The sequence below is a fragment of the Hylobates moloch genome, unplaced genomic scaffold, assembly GCF_009828535.3.
Source record: "Hylobates moloch isolate HMO894 unplaced genomic scaffold, HMol_V3 SCAFFOLD_4, whole genome shotgun sequence".
In the NCBI taxonomy this organism is placed as follows: domain Eukaryota; kingdom Metazoa; phylum Chordata; class Mammalia; order Primates; family Hylobatidae; genus Hylobates; species Hylobates moloch.
Window position 1 is genome coordinate 163,441,610 of NW_026652279.1, and position 18,477 is coordinate 163,460,086.

The following is an 18,477-nucleotide window of genomic DNA, read 5'->3' on the forward strand; positions in this document are numbered from 1 at the left end:
CCGTTTGGGCCAGTGTTATGGAGAGAATACATGAATTGACAGTATGATTATTTTAAATCTTATAGTCGTAAGAGAAAATATTAGAGCAATTTGGGGTCCTTGTACAATGGCAATTTAGTTAGCATCTTAAACTACCAGGGAAAACAGTAGAATGAGCCTCAGTGACCCACAGCTTTATTAAATTGTGGATAATAAAATATCAAATTTCTTTTCCACTTTACCTACTTAGGTATAAGACAGAGCTTTCAGTTGAAGAATGAAAAGTAGAAGCAGTCTAGGAGAACTGCAGCTCGATTAGGTGTGAACAAAAATAATCATCACTATTATCTGGCTGTCTTCATTTCAGTTGATTACTATGACCTGTGTGTAGTAATGAAACCATTCACTTAAACTCTTTAAGATCATACCAGTGCTTGGTGAAAGTATAAATGCATCATGAGTAATCTAAATTGTAAGGAAGATTATTTGACTGTTTTATTTAAGCTGTGTTTTGGATGCATTTTACAGCCAACCAAACTAAGTCGCTAAATTTTTTTGGAAAGATATAACATTTTTAAATGGAAAAAAGGAAAAAAATACTCATCTTTAATTTTTGGTCTTTTTCGTGCCAGAAAACTCTGAAAAAATATCCCTTCAGCTTCATTTAGCTCTGACTTCAAATTCATCTTGGGTTCAGTGTCCCAGCCATTTGGAACTCATGAATCAATGTAGACACATAAACATACGTGTGGATCCCAGGGGCCTAAGAGAAGGATTGCATTATACAGAGGTATTGATGTATCTTCATTTTTACTTTCTTCACCCTTTAAAATGTTTAAAACGTTAAAAAAAATCCAAAGTATATTTGCAATGTATTACTTTCTTGCTAAGAAATAACTAGACCTATCCATCTGCCAGATTGTGCAGTTCTTCTGGTGTGTCTATATTCATTTAAGCAGTGAAGTTTCTAAAGAATCATATTTTGTCCTTGTATGAATAAATAAAAGGAAAGAAGAGGTACAGCAGAACCTTTCAATTAGATCTCCCTCTAACTGGTGTTTTCTTTTGTCAGCTAAACAAAGCTGCAGTTACTACTTCTTGTTGTTGTTTTAAGAGACTTGTTACTCTGTTGCCCAGGCTGGAGTACAGTGGTGTGATCATAGTTCACTGCAGCCTTGAACTCTTGGGCTCAAGTGATCCTCACACCTTAGCCTCCTGAGTAGCTAGGACTAGTGGCATGCACCACCAAGCCTGGCTAAATTTTTTTATTTTTGTAGAGACAGGATCTCTCTATGTTGCCCAGGCTTGTCTTGAACTCTTGGCCTCAAGTGATCCTCCTGCCTTGGCCTCCCAGAGCATTGGGATTACAGGTGTGAACCACCACACCCAGCCAGTTATACTTTTTAGTATTCAGATGAAGAAAGCATCTGTTAAACAAATAGTTGTAAACCAGGCATAGAATAGTATCACAACAGTATCTCCACATCTAAAGTTGTCTGTAGTACTAGTTTGAGCTAATTTTCAGTTGGGAGTAATTAAAATGCACTTATTTTGTACCTGACGTCTCATTTTCCCATTTGAACTAGTCAAATATTGCTATACATTTGTTTGGGCTGTTTGCTATTAATTATGTGACCTAGTGTCTGGAAATTGGTGTCAACCTGTGGTTAAGACCTTGATTAAGAGTAGATTGATTTATTCTGTCAATAGTTTAGACCTTTCCCCCCTCTTGTAAACATTTGTTTATGGATATTGAAACTTACCAATTCTTTTTTCAAGGTATGTGGCTATGATATAGCATCCCCTAACGCAGGTCCGCTCTTCAGAGTTCCTATCACTGCAGTTATAGCAGCAAAGTAAGTAACAGGTTACTCACAGCTTACTGTTACATCTAAGGTTTTAATGGCTATTCATGGAGTCTTGTGGACTTTTAAAGGATCACTAATACAGAACCAGGTGATGGGGATTTTGTCTTAGTTCTGCTCCCAGCTAGCATTTTTAGGTGTCATGTAGTCAGCCATGCTGTCTCTTGTGCGCTCTGAGAGTAACTGATGGCACCTGGCATCTGCCCTGCCTCTGCATCAAAACTATTTCCACCAGAGTCACTCTGAGCTCTCCATTGCCCAGTTCAGAGGATAACTCAGGCTCGTCTGACCTGATCCCACTGCAGTATTTGACAATGTTACTTCACTCCCCTTTGTTCCTGCCCTTTTTGTCTCTGTCATGTTTGGGATTTTCTCTCTTCTCTTAATGCTTCCACTTTTCTAGTTATCTACCGTAGGAACAGAAGTTAAGAAACTCTTAACTTTCCATCTTATTCCTCTGGAACCAAGGAAAAATCAGCAGATTATATTACTTCCTGCTTAAAATATATCAGTGGCACCTCCAAAGATCAAGTTCAAGCTCCTTAAAATAGCAAACAATGCTCCCTCACAATTATAGCCCTAGCCAGTGTTTCCTGTCATTCCATACACCAAATTACACATTTTGGCCAGCTCACTGATTTTGGCACTCCAGGATTCTCAGGATTTGTGCATGTGCACAGCTGATAACTTGGTTTCAATTTCCTGTCTCTTCAGTTAATGACCAGGTGCATTCCTGGTCATCCCTGAGTGAAGGGAGTCCCTTCTTTCTGCTTCGTGGCACATTTTACATGCCCCTGGACAGACTTTAGCCAATATGTTGTAATTTTTTATTTAACTTACACTCTTTGACTGTGAGCCCTCTGAAGGCACAGGGACTACTGTTATACAGGATGTATAAAATAAATTATCTAGTGGATGAAGGTGAGATTGGGATTGTGAGAGTACTGGAAACCAAGTGGAAATTCTAAACTAACAGTTCTGTTACTCTGGTAAATATTAAGTGTGCAGTAGATCTCAGCCCATGAGAAACATAGGATGAAAGTGAGGAGAATAAATTTAAAAAGTGGTATACATGTGGAAAAATTGTGCAACGGTTAAATTCTCAGCTGTATATCCCCTTGAAGTCCAGTAGTAATTTAGACAAGGTAATGTGTAAGACCTTCAGGAGTCAGCTGCCACGCGATCTCCTTCAGGAAGCTTCCCAGGCTCCCTAACTCTTCCTGTCTATCTGGAGCATCTTATGTTAAATGTCTCTGATGATGATTCTCTCCATGCTAGATTGTCTAGGTTAAAGAATCATATTTTCTTCTTTGTTAGGTTTCTAGCTCCTAATAACAGGGCCTCATATGTAGTAGGCACTCATTTAACTGTTTGTCCTACTGACAAGAATTTGTCTCTAGCATAAAATTTGTTTCCGTGGTGGGTAGTTACACATTTGAACTTTATTTCATTGATTTCTTACAAAAATGCTTTGAAAGTAGTTTGCCTTTCTTTACTATTTTACATCATGGGAGTGTTTGGAAGCTACAGGAGGAGCTTAATTTAACACCAGTCTCATAGCTATAATACCAGTGACATAAAACTTTATCATTGATTTTAATATCTAGGACTCACTGTAGTTTGGAATCTGGTAATTGGAAAATTCTGTGAATGTTGTAGAATGCCTTTAACAAAAAAGAGAATGCTTTTTTAATAGTGTGTGTGAATGTATCTTACAAGTCATAAAATAGACAAAAAGTAGAATCATCTATACGCTGCTATTCAGAGGTTATCTCTGCTAACCTACTGTAAAAATTGAATAATGTTGTACGTACTGTTTTGTAACCAGCTTCCAAGTCCCTGTGTTTATTTCCAATGAATTGTTATTTTGCATTTATCCATTAAAATCTAGAGTATCTGTGGTCTTATAATAAATATATACGTTTAATTATTTTTATTAATTTTCAGAGTAAATGAATCATCACATTATGATCTAGCCTTTACAGATGTACACTTTAAACCTGGTCAAATTCGAAGGCATTTTATTGAGGTTCCTGAGGGTGCAACATGGGCTGGTAGGTAAAATTAAAATCTGCGTGACCACTTATCTCTGTTTACATTCTAATGACTCTAGCTGTACCTTAGACTTTCTGTAAAGTTCAAAACGTTTTTAAGATCTAGTACTATTTTGCATTGGCCCATACAGGAAATTAAGGCATCTTAAGATGTTTTTAATATTTAAGGTTTGAGCTTAGTTTAGAATAATGCCTTATCTGGTAATAATTTTTTTTTTTTTTTTTTTTTTGGAGACAGAGTCTCACTCTGTTGCCAGGCTGGAGTGCAGTGGCACGATCTTGGCTCACTGCAACCTCCACCTCCCCAGTTCAAACGATTCTCCTTCCTCAGCCTCCCAAGTAGCTTGGACTAACAGGCGTGTGCCATCAGGCCAGGCTAATTTTTGTATTTTTAGTGGAGACGAGGTTTCACCATGTTGGCTAGGATGGTCTCAATCTCTTGACCTCATGATATACTCGCCTCGTCCTCCCAAAGTGCTGGGATTACAGGCATGAGCCACCGTGCCCGGCCTAATTTTTGAAATCCTACAAATCAGTTTGAACAATGCAGCTGTTGCTTAGACCTCAAACTGTTAAACTCTCAGAATTTTAGAAGTAGAGCTTTAATCTTTGAAGCTCTGTTTATAAAAGATTTTCACTTCAGTGTCTCTGAAATTTTGAGAGTAAATGATTGCCTAACACAAAGCTCTTGAGTTAACATGTACAGTCCTGTGAGAGTGCTCATGTCATTCTTTTATACAAGAGCTGTGGGTATACCATATTTTCCTTCACAAGTTGTGTGTCCTAAATTAACCATTTAGCAGTCAGTGTGGAGGGGTATGTCAGTTGTCAGAGCTCACTCCCATTGATAGAAGGAAGCAAATATGGGCAGTCAAGAAAGCGTCACCCAATTTAAATTAGTAGCCAGCATTGTTGATACTTCTTGGATTTGTCCCCTCTGCTAAGCACTTTACAGAGATTATCTTGTCTAGTCCCATCAGAACCCTATAAGGTAGATAGGTATCATTAGTAAAAATGGCTTGTATTTTACTTAGGAGTGTGTTTTTTGCACTTGTATGAAAGTACAGATATATTTACATCTGAGACTTTATTGAAAATGAAATACTGAAAACACACATGTATGACCTGGTTTGGGAATAACTGGTTGCATTTGGTTCCCCATACCATCTTCTGGTCATCTATCTGTATGCTGTCCATCTATTTGTCACCTGGTATCACAGGAAATACAAGACTTTTCTTGTTTTATGTAATTAGGTAAAGGCAAAATAATAGCAAAAGCTGAGAGCTAAAGCAGTGAATTGAACAGCGCCCAATATAGCCTGTTAATTTGCACACTGGGTTATAATGGAGCTATTGCAGCACTGAGAGGCTTCTGAGGATAATCAGGGGTTGTACTAGACTCATTCATTAAGCATATTTTTCTGTACCATCTGTGTGCCAGGCCCTTTTCAGTAGGCTAAGGTGGTGAGCTACTTAGACAAGGACCCTGCTTCCAGAGGCCTTAAGAGCATCTAGTCCAAGATATTGCAGTTAAGAGAACTGGATTAGAAGGAGGCAGCACAGAGTAGCAGCAAGGCCACAGGTTTTGGAAATTGAGAAGTCTGGGTTTGGATCCACACTCTGCCATACACTAATGGTTACCTGGGGGTAGGTTTCTAAATTTTCTGAACTTCTGTTTCAGCTATAAATATAGTTGTTAGTCTGTTGTAAGGATTAGGGATTTTATAGTACTTGGTACATAGCTTGTCTTCATTGGGATTATGCTCACACTTGACAGTACTTCTAGGGGGTGGAGTCAGAGTTGCTGTGTTCAACATTTCTGGGGTACCATTTTCATAGGGCCCCTTGGAGTTGTAGAGCTCCAGGCTCTGGTAAAATGTGCACTGGTAAATTAAAAAATACAAATCTATGGTTGATTAATACTGAACTGGGTATTTTAGTGATAAATGGCACTGATTTATGATTGGTTTAGGTTGGTATTGAAAAGAATTTGTTTTTTTAAATAAAAATTATCAAATGATCTAGAATGCAAGTAGTTAAGAGCATTTAACAGTCTTAGTTTTATTTCAAATAATTAGAAATATTGTCATAACACTAGATTTTGTATTCTTAGCAACTGACTAGGTTCTGAGAGCTCTGTGCGCACTTGGTTTTGTGAGCCATGGGATTGCGCCTTGCTTCAGTTCCCTTGAATTAGCTTGGGTGTTCTTTAGAAAAGCTACCAATCTGGCATTGTGGTGATCTTGGCTTACCTCCAGCGCTGGCTCAGAGTGAAGTTAAGCATGTGTAGTCCTGCCAGGCTTTGTAGAAGCACACAGTACACAAGTAGACCAAGAAGAGAGATTAGGAAAAGTTTTCAATGAGGAATTGAGGCATGATAACAAATAGAGGTTTCCAAAAATATAACCTTCCTTACTTTATCTGGAATTGATTGGTTTTCAGCTAAAACAAGGAGGGATTTTAAAAGGTACCCGATTAGTATAATTGTGTATGCATCTTTGGACAGCTTGCTGTTTCCAGGTGTTTGCAGTATCATGGTGGTGGTTCATTTTAATATGAGTTTCTTTCTTTGCCATAGAAAATCTTCTAGTCTTCTAACTTTATTAATATTTTGTTGATTCTTTGTTTTTATGGAGAATTGAGTATATCATTTTATTTTTGATCCCTATTATGTCCCTACATGGGAATTACTCCCTAAGTGGGCATTATTAAAGCCACTTTATGTCAATTTTAGGTCTTATAAGTTTAAAGCTTTGCTTCTTTCTTATTTTAGAAGTGACAGTGTGTTCGTGTTCTTCTGAGGTGTCAGCAAAGTTTGTTCTACATGCGGTCCAGCTTGTGAAGCAAAGAGCATATCGAAGCCATGAATTCTATAAGTTTTGTTCTCTTCCAGAGAAAGGAACACTGACTGAAGCTTTTCCTGTCCTAGTAAGTTTAATTACAGTTTATAATCCTGAAACAATTTATTTGCCTTTTTGGTATGGGCTAAGACTAAGTATTTGCATTTGATTTTATAGTTTGTATTTAGCACGTTGGGATTATATATTTTTTTAATGCCAAAAAAACTGAAGTAGAAAGATAGAAAATCTAATTAGGGTACTTGAAATCAAATTGGAGGTAATTATCGCTGTAATTCTTGAATAGTTTAGTCAAAGAAACATACTAGTCTGGTAGATTCTGGTGCCTCGTAGTTAGGACCCTGATTTAGATTATTCTTTGTTGTACAATAGATTAATTTCTTTAAGACTTGTTTGCATGTCACTTAAGTTATTTTACTAATGCTGTGTTGTTAAGCTATGAGGCTAATTTGCATTATAGGAAAACTGCTATTACTTCATGTCTAAGTTATCTCAAATGATGGCAGCACTGCATTCTTATCTGTGGTGTTGGAAATGATGACTAGTCTTTCTTCCATAGAAGGTGAAAGTACTGATGTTCTTCCTTCAACTCGCTCCTTTGTGTTTTCAGTTGGTTCTGGGATTTTCCCAGTATCTCTTGGTTTCTGGTTACTTTCATTTGTGTTCTTCCATGGATGAGTGTTGCTTCATCTTTTTAAACGTTTAAATCACTGATTACTAGAAAACTTACTTTAAAACTCAGTGCTAAGAACAGGTTTTTTTTTCTTCCTTTTCTTATCTTTATTTTTTAATAGGGAGAAAGATGTAAATGACCATAATGTCATTTTGTTTTGGTTGCCAGGCAGCTGTGAGCCCAAACTCAATTGTGCCTATTGAGTATGCCTTACAAAGTTGAAGTATCTTTCTTGTGTCGTTATACTTGAGTATTTTTCTTTTGGTCCTAATTTTTTATTTCACTTCGAAATAATAAAATCACATTTGCTTTATTATATGTGCTTTCAGAAGCTGCCTAGGATCTTTTATGACAAGCAGCATAGGGTTATGAGTAAATAACTATGTATATTTAAATACTTGCATCATATCTCTGCAAATGATTTGTCTAACTCAGCATAGCTGTTAAAATTTTTGAGTTTTCTTACTACAAACAGGAAAAGTTTGAAAACATAGAATTGCTCTGAAACAGCTAGTATTTATATTCTGTAATTTGAGAAAAATAAGAAAGATATATTTTATTTACTTTTATTTGCAGGGTGGAAAAGCAATTGAATTTTGCATTGCTCGTTGGTGGGCAAGTCTCAGTGATGTCAACATTGATTATACCATTTCTTTCCATGGGATAGTGTGTACTGCTCCTCAGTTAAACATTGTAAGTTCCACAACATTTTCATGATTTTTAATGTCAGTTACTTGTGTTACTGGAGAGTAATTTCATTGGTTAGATTTAAACTTTAATGAGGGGAAATTACCTGTGGTTCTGAAGATAGCAGTAGGTTTGTGTGTGGGTACTTATAAACTTTATATTGGACACATTTATTTTAGGTACAAAATATTGCTTATTTTTAGTAAAGTTTGAGAAAGTAATTTGACAAATATCCTTTGTAGCATGCATCGGAAGGAATCAACCGTTTTGATGTTCAGTCCTCCTTGAAATACGAAGATCTGGCTCCCTGCATAACTTTGAAGAACTGGGTCCAAACACTACGGTATCATTCAATGTTTTAGGAACTACAAATATTGAATATAGATTGGGGGGGATCTCTTACACTCTTCAAAAAGGGCCTTTTTTTTTTGTAATCCACCTGCATGCTAGAGGTGAGAATTTTATCCTTGCAGATCTCTGCAAGGCAGCCCCAGTATCAGCTTCTAGCTTCACTGTCCCACCTGACCAGCAAAGTCAAGGATGGTGGATGGCCGATCCCAGTCATGACTAGTTAGGATCGGTGGACATTAACCTTTTTATTTCTTGCTGTAAAATAGCAAGTTAACATTCTCTCTGATATTATTTTGTGAATCCTAATGCAATCATTTTTAGAAACTGCAATACTGTTAGAAACTGTTTATTGAATGGTAGAAACTTAAGTACTGTAGCCTGCTGTTTGTGCCTCAGCAGTTCCCCTTACAAAAGCAGGGCACCTTGACAACTGTGTTCACATACTCACTGTGTTATAAAGATACCTGGTTTCTTTTGTTTAATCTGACCTTAACTCATCGGCATGAAGCCTAGTCTTAAGTACATTAAAATAACCAATTAGGGACAATAGTCAGTGACACGGTAATGTCTAAGATATACTGCTTCCTAGAATTATCAGTAAAAATTAAAACATCCAGCTTTTGAAGATATATCCAACTTATCCTGATGTTTTCTTCCTAAATCTAAAAAATTGGAGCTAAATTTAGAGGAGTAGATTATGTTTCACTGACATTTTAAACTATATTTAAAACTTACTCTTCAGTGTCAGTTTTCTCCTTTATAAAATCTGTACATTAGCAACTTCCTTCAGAGGACTACTAAAAATATGAAATACCATTCCCTCGGCCAGGAGGAGGGCTGAGTGTGGCCCCTGCCATCTGGTGAGCAGCAGGGGTCTGGGGAGGTCTGTGCTGCACACAACACAGTACTGTCAACAGTTTGCACAAGGGGTACAAATCAGAACCTGTCTTGCAACACTTTTAGTTGTCACCCTAGTGTTAGGATTTGGTTGTGTTAAGAGCTATTTGTTGACATTTGAAAATGTTTTTGTCATGAAAAGATTGCCTTTGTGATATTATTGCAAAATTTAAACTATATGTATTGATATGATTCAATCAAATAGTTATGTAAGTTGGTGATTGAAATATTGTAGAGTATACTGAAAAGGATAGCTGTCAGGAAGGTTCATCTGCCACTTTTTGAAGTATGTTACAGATTTTGTTGCTTATGGTTTTATTTGTCTCATTCAATGAACTCTTGAATCAAACCAGTTATTTAGTTTCCTCATTACAGCCCAGTGAGTGCAAAAACAAAACCTTTAGGATCAAGAGATGTTTTGCCAAATAACCGTCAGCTTTATGAGATGGTCCTGACATATAACTTTCATCAGGTAAGTGTTTGCCTAGTAAAGTATACCCTTAGGATGAACTTTTGTGTTTTATTTATGATTCATAAAATCAAAAATGGAAAGACAGTGTATATGGTATATATAAAAAACAGAATCAAATGATTAACGTTGGTTAATTTGGAATTACTCTTTAGGAAATTATAATTTGTAATTAAATGCCATTCAGTTGTAAAGTCACAAAATGTAATTGAGTGGTGACCTGGCTTTGAGCCTTAGTTCATAAAATCACTGATCACTGTCCATTGGTGCCATCCGACCCAGGGATGATTAGATGGCTCAGAAATACCATCTGCCTTCTGGTAATGGTGCTGGGCCTGCTTGCTTTCTGCGAAGAAGGCACTGGAACAGGGAAAGATCAGAGTAGCTCCCATGTGGAATGGGTGGTAAAAGTAATGGAGGCCAGTGTAAATGCTGGACCAAAGAATTGTTGTAAGATCAGTGAGATTTCAATGAAACTGTTACTGAAAAACACATCAATTTGGTTATAATGTTAGGGAAATGGATTGGTTTCAGTGAATTTTCAGATTTCAGTTTTATAAAGTAATTAGAGGTCCTGAAGTATGTATATATTGCTTTATTAATGAATACACATAGCCAGGTGTGTATTTTTAAAAGTTTGTAAGAAAGCAGTGACTTTTGTAAGTGCCAAAATACTGTGTGTTCTATATTTTCAAAATTTTTTACCACAAGTATTTTTTATGTTTTTTAAATGAAAAAGTCTCATGTCAATAACAATATTAAAAATTTGTATCAGAAATTATATGCAGATCATGCCAAGTAATCTTTTTTTTTTTAATAGCCCAAGAGTGGGGAAGTAACTCCAAGCTGCCCACTACTTTGTGAACTATTATATGAATCTGAATTTGACAGCCAACTGTGGATTATTTTTGACCAGAACAAAAGACAGATGGGTTCAGGTGATGCCTATCCACATCAGGTATAAAATTGTTGGTGATTTTTAGAATTAACAGAAGCTGTTTCCTGAACTAACAAAATCCTGGTTTCTTGTTATGGTAATGTTCATACTTTAAAAAAAGCAAAAATTACTGTTTTGCGTTTAGTACTTTCGCAAACCATGAGAGCCTGTTGTTTGTTGTAATCGGTGAAGAACAGATTGTGTCAACTCTTCCACCATGTAGTTGTGCTGAATTAGAGGAGGACAAGGGTGAATCTTGCCCACACTGGCCAGCATAACTTTTGGTGTGTAGTGTTTCTCCTTCCTATACACTGATTCTACCTATCTGAAGGTAGAATGATCAAAGCATACATCAAAGATGTGTGAGCCTCTTGAAATGATCCTAAGTCTGAGGGAGCTAAAGAGAGCACTGCAGCAGTGGCCGTGTGTCTTCAGTTCATTTGTACTTTTAAATTTACTACCTCATTGGACAACTCTGTAATGAGCACTTACTACATACCAGGCACTATGCTTTGTGCTGTTTTATTGCAGGGAAAAATCACATAATTTATAGACATATTATCCCTTGGATATTACTGCAAAGAAATGAGATATTTCCTGTAATATGTATAATTTTATGCTGACAAATGAAAATAATTTATGGAGATTTTTTTCAACTAGTTGTTAAAGGAATGGTATCCATTTTCCTCAAAGCAAGTAGCAGTCACATCTCATTACAGACTGGCGTACTGCAGTGCTATTACTTTGGTTACTTTTTAAATCTCAGAAAAAGTGGCTGACACAGGATACAGCATCTCTTCCTCTTGAAGCTGTTAACTGCGTAATAGATTTGTATCCCTTGATCTCTGTTGGTTTCCTGTTTTTTTCCTGTCTGTAATAAAGGAGTGACATTTTGGTTGTAATTTGAAGATCAGCTGGGCATGGTGGCACATGCCTGTGATCCCATCTACTCAGGAAGCTGAGGTGGGAGGATCACTTGAGCCCTGGAGCTCTAGGCTATGGTGCATATGATTGCACCAGTTAACAGCCACTGCACTTCAGCCTGGGCAATATAGTGAGTCCCCCTCTCTAAAAGTAAATAAGGATTACCAGCAGTCATAAGTTACACGTGTGTGTGTGTGCGTGTGTATATTTGTCCTAGATATTCTATGGTGCATCAATTTTGCTAATTTTTTTGGTAGTGTTTCTTATATGTCTCTGAGGGACCCATGAACTAGAAAATCATTGCTTTTGTCATTCTCAAGCAGACACTGAGTTTTCTAAAAATGTGGGAGTATTCTGTCGTTCTGGAAAGAATGAGGGCTTTGAAGTCAGACCTGACTCCAGCTCTCTTATACTTTACGCTGTGTGATGTTAGGCAGGTCACTTGATGTCCCTGATCCTGTCTGCTCATCAGCGTACTAGGGACTTCATGTGTATATGAAAGTCTGGATAGTGCCTTGCACTGTACCTCACATATTATGAGCAAGTCTGTGAATGGTAACTTTCACTTTATCCTCTTTCAGTGATTTCCGTTGACTTGGTTAAACTTAACTTTTCCCAAATGTTGTTTTTCTTTTTTAGTATTCTTTGAAACTGGAGAAAGGAGATTATACAATTCGACTGCAGATTCGCCATGAGCAAATCAGTGATTTGGAACGCCTTAAAGACCTTCCATTTATTGTTTCTCATAGATTGTCTAATACCTTGAGCTTAGATATTCACGAAAATCATAGTTTTGCACTTCTAGGGAAGAAGAAATCAAACAATTTGACATTACCACCCAAATATAACCAGCCATTCTTTGTTACTTCCTTACCTGACGATAAGTAAGTGATAACATTGCTTATACTTACTGCACATCTTATACACTGTAGTCCTTTTAATGTCAGTTTATGACATCTAGGCTAAATTTAGAGTATGTAGTCATTTATTTTTTTGGCTGAAGTTATTTCTTCCTTTGATTTTTGAAGTCTTAGCTATGGGAATAAATTCACTGTGGAATTGTTTTCATGTTTTTCCCCTTACTTGTCTTTGTGAAACTCTCTTTTGTTGCTTTTTTTCTCTTTGAATTCTCTTGTTTAGAATACCTAAAGGGGCAGGACCTGGATGCTATCTTGCAGGATCCTTAACATTGTCAAAGACTGAACTAGGAAAGAAAGCTGTAAGTACTAGTTTTTTAAACACTGAAATTACTTATTAAAAAATTTCCATTTCTTTAAAGATAACAATTAATTCCACATTTCAGAATGGATAAAAGAGAACATACTCTTGGGAAAAAAATTTTAATCCTTTTTTCCCAGGTTACTAGTGAAGGTCAGTTAATATTTAGTTGTCTTTTAAAATATATCCTACTTTTGAAATATTTAGGCTTCTTTTTCACAAGCCTACAGTACTCAGGCCCTGAACCTGTCTTACCTCTTATGGCTAATACACTTGAACTTCCTGTGAAACATGTAAATACAAATCAAACTTGGCTTAAATAAATGTGACGTTTAAGATTAGAACATGTTATAGAAATTTAACCAATAAGATTGGTTGTCCATATAAGATTATGGACATAGGAATAAATCAGATTATCTTGGGGTGCTTTTAAAAAGTAGTCAGAACAATTATTACTCTAAAACATGTTTCTTCACACTTCTACAGACCTTTCTTGTTGGAATTTCACATGGTTAAGTAGGAAAATATGAGATATTTCTTTTGGTATTGCCTTTTAATTTCAAAATGATGCTTTTTGTTAGAAATATGTTTCTGGTTGTTGTAGTTTAGAGATAAATGTTACAGTTTTACAAGTACCTACCTGTTTTTGTTTTTTCCTTCTGTGTTTTCATTACAAATTTATTATGAGAATGGTATTTATATAGATCTATCACCTATTGTCATAATCATCGTTTTAGCTCAATGCCAGTAAAAGTTGTCATTCTTAACAGTTTTGCATTTATCTTTACTATTACTTCTTACAGAGCTAAGTAAGCCTACTACATAAATGCTGTTATCAAAATGAGTAGTTCTCATACATCTTAAGAATTATATATATTTTTTGCCACTATTGAACCAAAGGCCATTTATTTACTGTCATTGAAGCATAATTGGGGAAATTTGTGCCTAGAAAAAGTTGCCTACCCTGACATTTCTTGGATCTCATTTCAGTTTGTACTATTTATACATACGTACTTTAGTATAATTTGAAGTAAATCAATAGTTAATGATTTGCAATTAATACATGCACTGATTTAAGAAACCCTGATAGTTTTTTTTGTAGATTTCATTTCAGAGGAAGCATAGCTGCTTCAGCTATTGGGCGTCAGCTATGAATTTTCATTCAGATGAGAGGTGACACTTTGAAAAGTCCGCTTACTTGTGAAGAGTATAACAGAAAAGCATTATTAGTAAAAGTGGGCTTTTAGCAATTCAGAAATAGTTACTACTTCCCAGTTACATTGTTTTAGGAGACAATTGTGAAATTAAATTATAAATATGTGATGTTAACTGTGGTAGCTATTTATCAAGGGAGACTTTCCTGGGAGAAAGCAGTAACTTAAAGCTGTTGAGTTCGTTATAACTTCCATCACATTGTTTATGTAATCTTTTCTCAGTGGTTTAGCATTTCTTGTTTTTTGGTAGTTGGGAAGGTAACTTTTACTTCACTGTGACTTTCACAGTAACTTTGTTGCTTTTTATAAGAATGCATAGGCTGTGGGGTTGTTGTGGTATCCTTTAATCAGACTAGACCATCAACTAAATTTACTATTTTAAGAAACGCTTTCATAAGTAATGGATTTTGATCTACTAAATTTTTCAATAAGAAGTTTACATGTACTCTTAGTAATAACATATTTGAGTACTTTTTCTTATGTAAGAAATGAAAGTGGCAATGTTGCTTTCTTTAAAAGCATGCCATCTTAATCACAGACCTGAGCCTTCTAAATGGTGTGACACAGGTGGAACATAAACTGAAAGACAATTAGACAGAGGTTCTATCTCCATCCTGTGTAGATTATGCATGTTTTCTTACAGAATGTCGTTCTAACTCCCAGGGGCAGTCTGCAGCAAAACGACAAGGAAAATTTAAAAAGGTACTGATTGTCAGTTCTTAAAAAAGATGTCTTAAAGCCTTATTTGCATATTAAACTTTTTTCTGTCACTATTATAAACCTTTTTTTAATAAGTCTCCCTTAGTTTCCTTTCTTTGCATTCTGAAGTATAGTGCTCTTAGCTGTACTTAGAAGCATTGTTGACATACTGCTTTTCTAAAGGTTTTTTTTTTTCCCCACCATAAATTCCTGGAAGACTCATTTTCTCTGTGTATACAAAAATTTTAATGCTATTCATTTCTTGCTACAGATATGACAACAAGTAACAATATTTGAAATTTTTCATATTTACAATTTTATAGAGAGATGGATGTAATTTTTTTTTAGCCATAATAAGCTGAAGCACTTAATTATTTTTAAAGTCTAAAAGCACTTTTAAATTGGGTGATTTGATTAATAAAATGTTGCAGCTTTTTAAAGTGAACTTTATTCCCTGCTCTTGTATCCATTCTGGTTCTGAAAGAAGAGAAACAATAAAGAGCAATGGACGCAGCAGGAACAGAAATAAGGACTGTTCACTGACAATTACAGCTTACGCTAAGAACACAGATTTTAAGCCCATCTCTACTAAGTGGTCTGATCAGCCTCTCTGCAGCATATTAAGCAATCTTTGATTTACTGCTGGGGCCAGATTTAACTCAGAAAAGAAAATTTCTGCTATAAATATATTTTAGGGCCGGGCGCAGTGACTCATGCCTGTAATCCCGGCACTTTGGGAGGGCAAATTAGGCAGATCCCTTGAGCTCAGGGGTTTGAAACCAGCCTGGGCAGCATGGTGAAACCCTGTCTCTACAAAAAAATGCAAAAATTAGCCAGGCGTGGTGGCACACACTTATAGTCCCAGCTACTCTATTGGAGGCTGAGGGGGAAAGATCACTTGAGCCTGGGAGGCAGAAGCTGCAGTGAGCTGAGATCACACCACTGTACTCCAGTCTGGGTGACAGAGTGAGACCCTGTCTCAAAACAAAACATACATACATACATACATACATACATACATACATACATATATGTGTGTGTGTATATGAAAGGAACCGCATATTTAATAAGCTTTCTGGTGAAGACCTGCTACGTCATTCAACAGTTTCATGATTTCTTTTTAAACAGAAAGAATTACAGTGGGAAAATCAGTAATGTCCTAATGTATAAATAAAAGATAACTTTATTCTTCTTAATTAGTAGTGATATGGAACTGGGGAATCACCATTCTGTAACAGCTTAAATTCCTTTATTAAAATGTCTTCTGAAATGTCCATATTATTACATAATAGTAAATAATTTGTCCAAACAAAATACAGATACTAGGAATCATCTTTCTGGTGAAAGATCTAAAGATCAGTATTTCTCAGCTGGGTGTCTTGACCGTTTGGGGGCCATGTAATGGGATAAAAACAGCATTTTTTTAAAAATAGGAAATGTCAGTTCATCAGACTCATAAAATTATAATTTCATTTTATGTATTAATGTGTATATCTTTGGGACATTGTGAAAATAGTTTGCAAGTTACTGCTTTAGAGAACAAGGAAAAGGTATTCTAGGAATCTATTAAAAATAGAAGGCACTTATCACGAAGGCCATAGCCAATTATTTTTCTTCTTATTTTTGTTGACCTTTTGCAAGTTTGGGTAGATGTTGTTTGAATTAGGTTGTATAGTACATTGAATGAATAGGAAGGCATTTACTCGGTGATTAGTAAAGCTTCATTTGAAGAACTTGGCAGCTAGAGTTATCTCTGCTCATTCCTTTCTGTCTTCAGTGCAAGTACACAATAAAGCTCTTATTTTAGAAATAATTAGTATTAAAGTTTTATAGTCACATTACAAAGAAAAAAATACATGTATAATTTCCAATTGATGAAGATAAATAGCATTTTGTATGTAATTCTTAATAGATTTTTTTCCTCTGGGTTTCAGTGACTTGATTTGAAAAGGTATGTCACCCTTTTTAAAATTCCTTGTAAAATGCAATAATATATTTTTTGTTTGTTTGTTTTTTTAAGAGACAGTCTCACTCTACACTCCAGGCTAGAGTACAGTGGCACGATCGTAGCTCACTGTTGCCTCCAGCTCCTGGGCTCAAGTGGTCCTCCCACCTCAGCCTCCCTAAAGTGGCTGGGACTACAGGCGTGTGCCACTATGCCTGGCTAATTTTTACTTTTTATAGAGAGAGGTCTTACTATGTATGTTGCCCAAGGTGGTCTAAAACTCCTGGCCTTGGACGATCCTCCTGGCTCAGCCTCCTAAAGTGCTGAAATTACAGACATGAGCCACTGCACCCAGCCTGAATATTGTCACTTTTAACAGATCATAAATAGCACTCAAATATGATATAAATCTTTAAAATAGTTTTTTGTGAAGCTTTTAAAATTTTGAGTATTCAGTTACTAACAATTTTAAGAACTGAAGAAATTGCTATTTTGAACCACAATTTAACTTATAGCGCATTGTGTTGCCCAAAGAGTAGTTACTGGTTTGGCAGGTGAGTTTCACTTTCTAAATAACACTGTTCGGTTTGAACACTGTTGAAATATTTTGTGAATAGCTGGAATGCCTTTTTTCTAAACTTAACATTAAATATATACTGTAGAGAAATTTTCATAGCATTTCTGCTCTGAAGATTCTTCTTGACTGTCTTTTTAAACCATAATCAAGATTTCTCAAGATTAAAGTTACAAAATTATTTCTATTAAATTGATACTATGTTAACTCCTTGAGAATTGTCATAAAAATATTAATATTTATTGGTACAAAGAAGGAATTATTGTGATACAGCAAGTGAAAATAGCGCCATTTTTCTTTTGATTAGAAATTAAGACTACCAGGTTTATAATTTTTACTAATAAGAAATTCCCTGTCCTGAAACGTCTTGTAGGATTACACTAACATTTATAATTGTTAATTTGATATATTTAATACATAAAATGCTGATTACAAAACCTTGATTTTTGTTTCCCTAAGATAATTCATCATAAACTTTCCTTGTCTCTTTTTTTGCTTTTAATGATAGTTTAAGGTTGCTAGGATATCTTTTTTCCCACTTTTGATAGGTCTTTGTTAGAATTAATTGTAAATCCTAAATTAATTTTAAAGATTGCTCATTTTAAATTCAATTCTCTTTTCTCTCTTCTGTACTAAAACAATAGCAAATACCTCTGAGTCTGAGGAGGAAGTGCCTCACAACACACAGGCTGCCTGCCTAAGAGCAGCATACCTCTCTCCCTGATGTGGTGAGGAGGTGTGGGAAGCTCAGGGAGAAAGACTGCAGACTGCTCATTCTAGCACACTGGGTGGCAGAGAAGCTTACTTCCATGGAGAATGGAGCTATATTAACAGAAAGTAAATATTGGAGGCCACTTAGCCCCTTTAATTCCTAGATGTATTGTCTTTGCTGTACTGATGACACTGATGCAGTCTGTTTCCATAAGAACTTGGTGGTAGAAGATCAGCTCAGATTTCGCGCTTACCTTGGCTTTGCTCAGGGCAGTGCCTGCCCAGAGAGTGAACCTCAAGAAGGAGAGGAGCAGGACAGGCAGCTGGGTCCTGAAAGAGCTTGCCCAAGCAGTAGACCTGTTTCCTTTTCCCAGTCTCATGTTTCACATAAGGCCTTTGTTTACAGATTCTGGCCCCCTGAC

General features: G+C 36.0%; 1 protein-coding gene across 1 annotated transcript in view; it reads left to right on the plus strand.

Moving 5' to 3' along the window:
- TPP2 (tripeptidyl peptidase 2) overlaps positions 1 to 18,477 on the plus strand; it is an 84,882-nt gene that overhangs the window by 42,520 nt on the left and 23,885 nt on the right. The window contains exons 11-21 of the mRNA XM_058438172.1: positions 612 to 769; positions 1,759 to 1,835; positions 3,792 to 3,898; positions 6,672 to 6,826; positions 8,006 to 8,122; positions 8,359 to 8,459; positions 9,740 to 9,836; positions 10,654 to 10,791; positions 12,334 to 12,578; positions 12,835 to 12,913; positions 14,790 to 14,828. Of these exons, the coding sequence (XP_058294155.1) occupies positions 612 to 769; positions 1,759 to 1,835; positions 3,792 to 3,898; positions 6,672 to 6,826; positions 8,006 to 8,122; positions 8,359 to 8,459; positions 9,740 to 9,836; positions 10,654 to 10,791; positions 12,334 to 12,578; positions 12,835 to 12,913; positions 14,790 to 14,828 (1,313 nt within the window). The remainder of the gene's footprint in view (positions 1 to 611; positions 770 to 1,758; positions 1,836 to 3,791; positions 3,899 to 6,671; positions 6,827 to 8,005; positions 8,123 to 8,358; positions 8,460 to 9,739; positions 9,837 to 10,653; positions 10,792 to 12,333; positions 12,579 to 12,834; positions 12,914 to 14,789; positions 14,829 to 18,477) is intronic.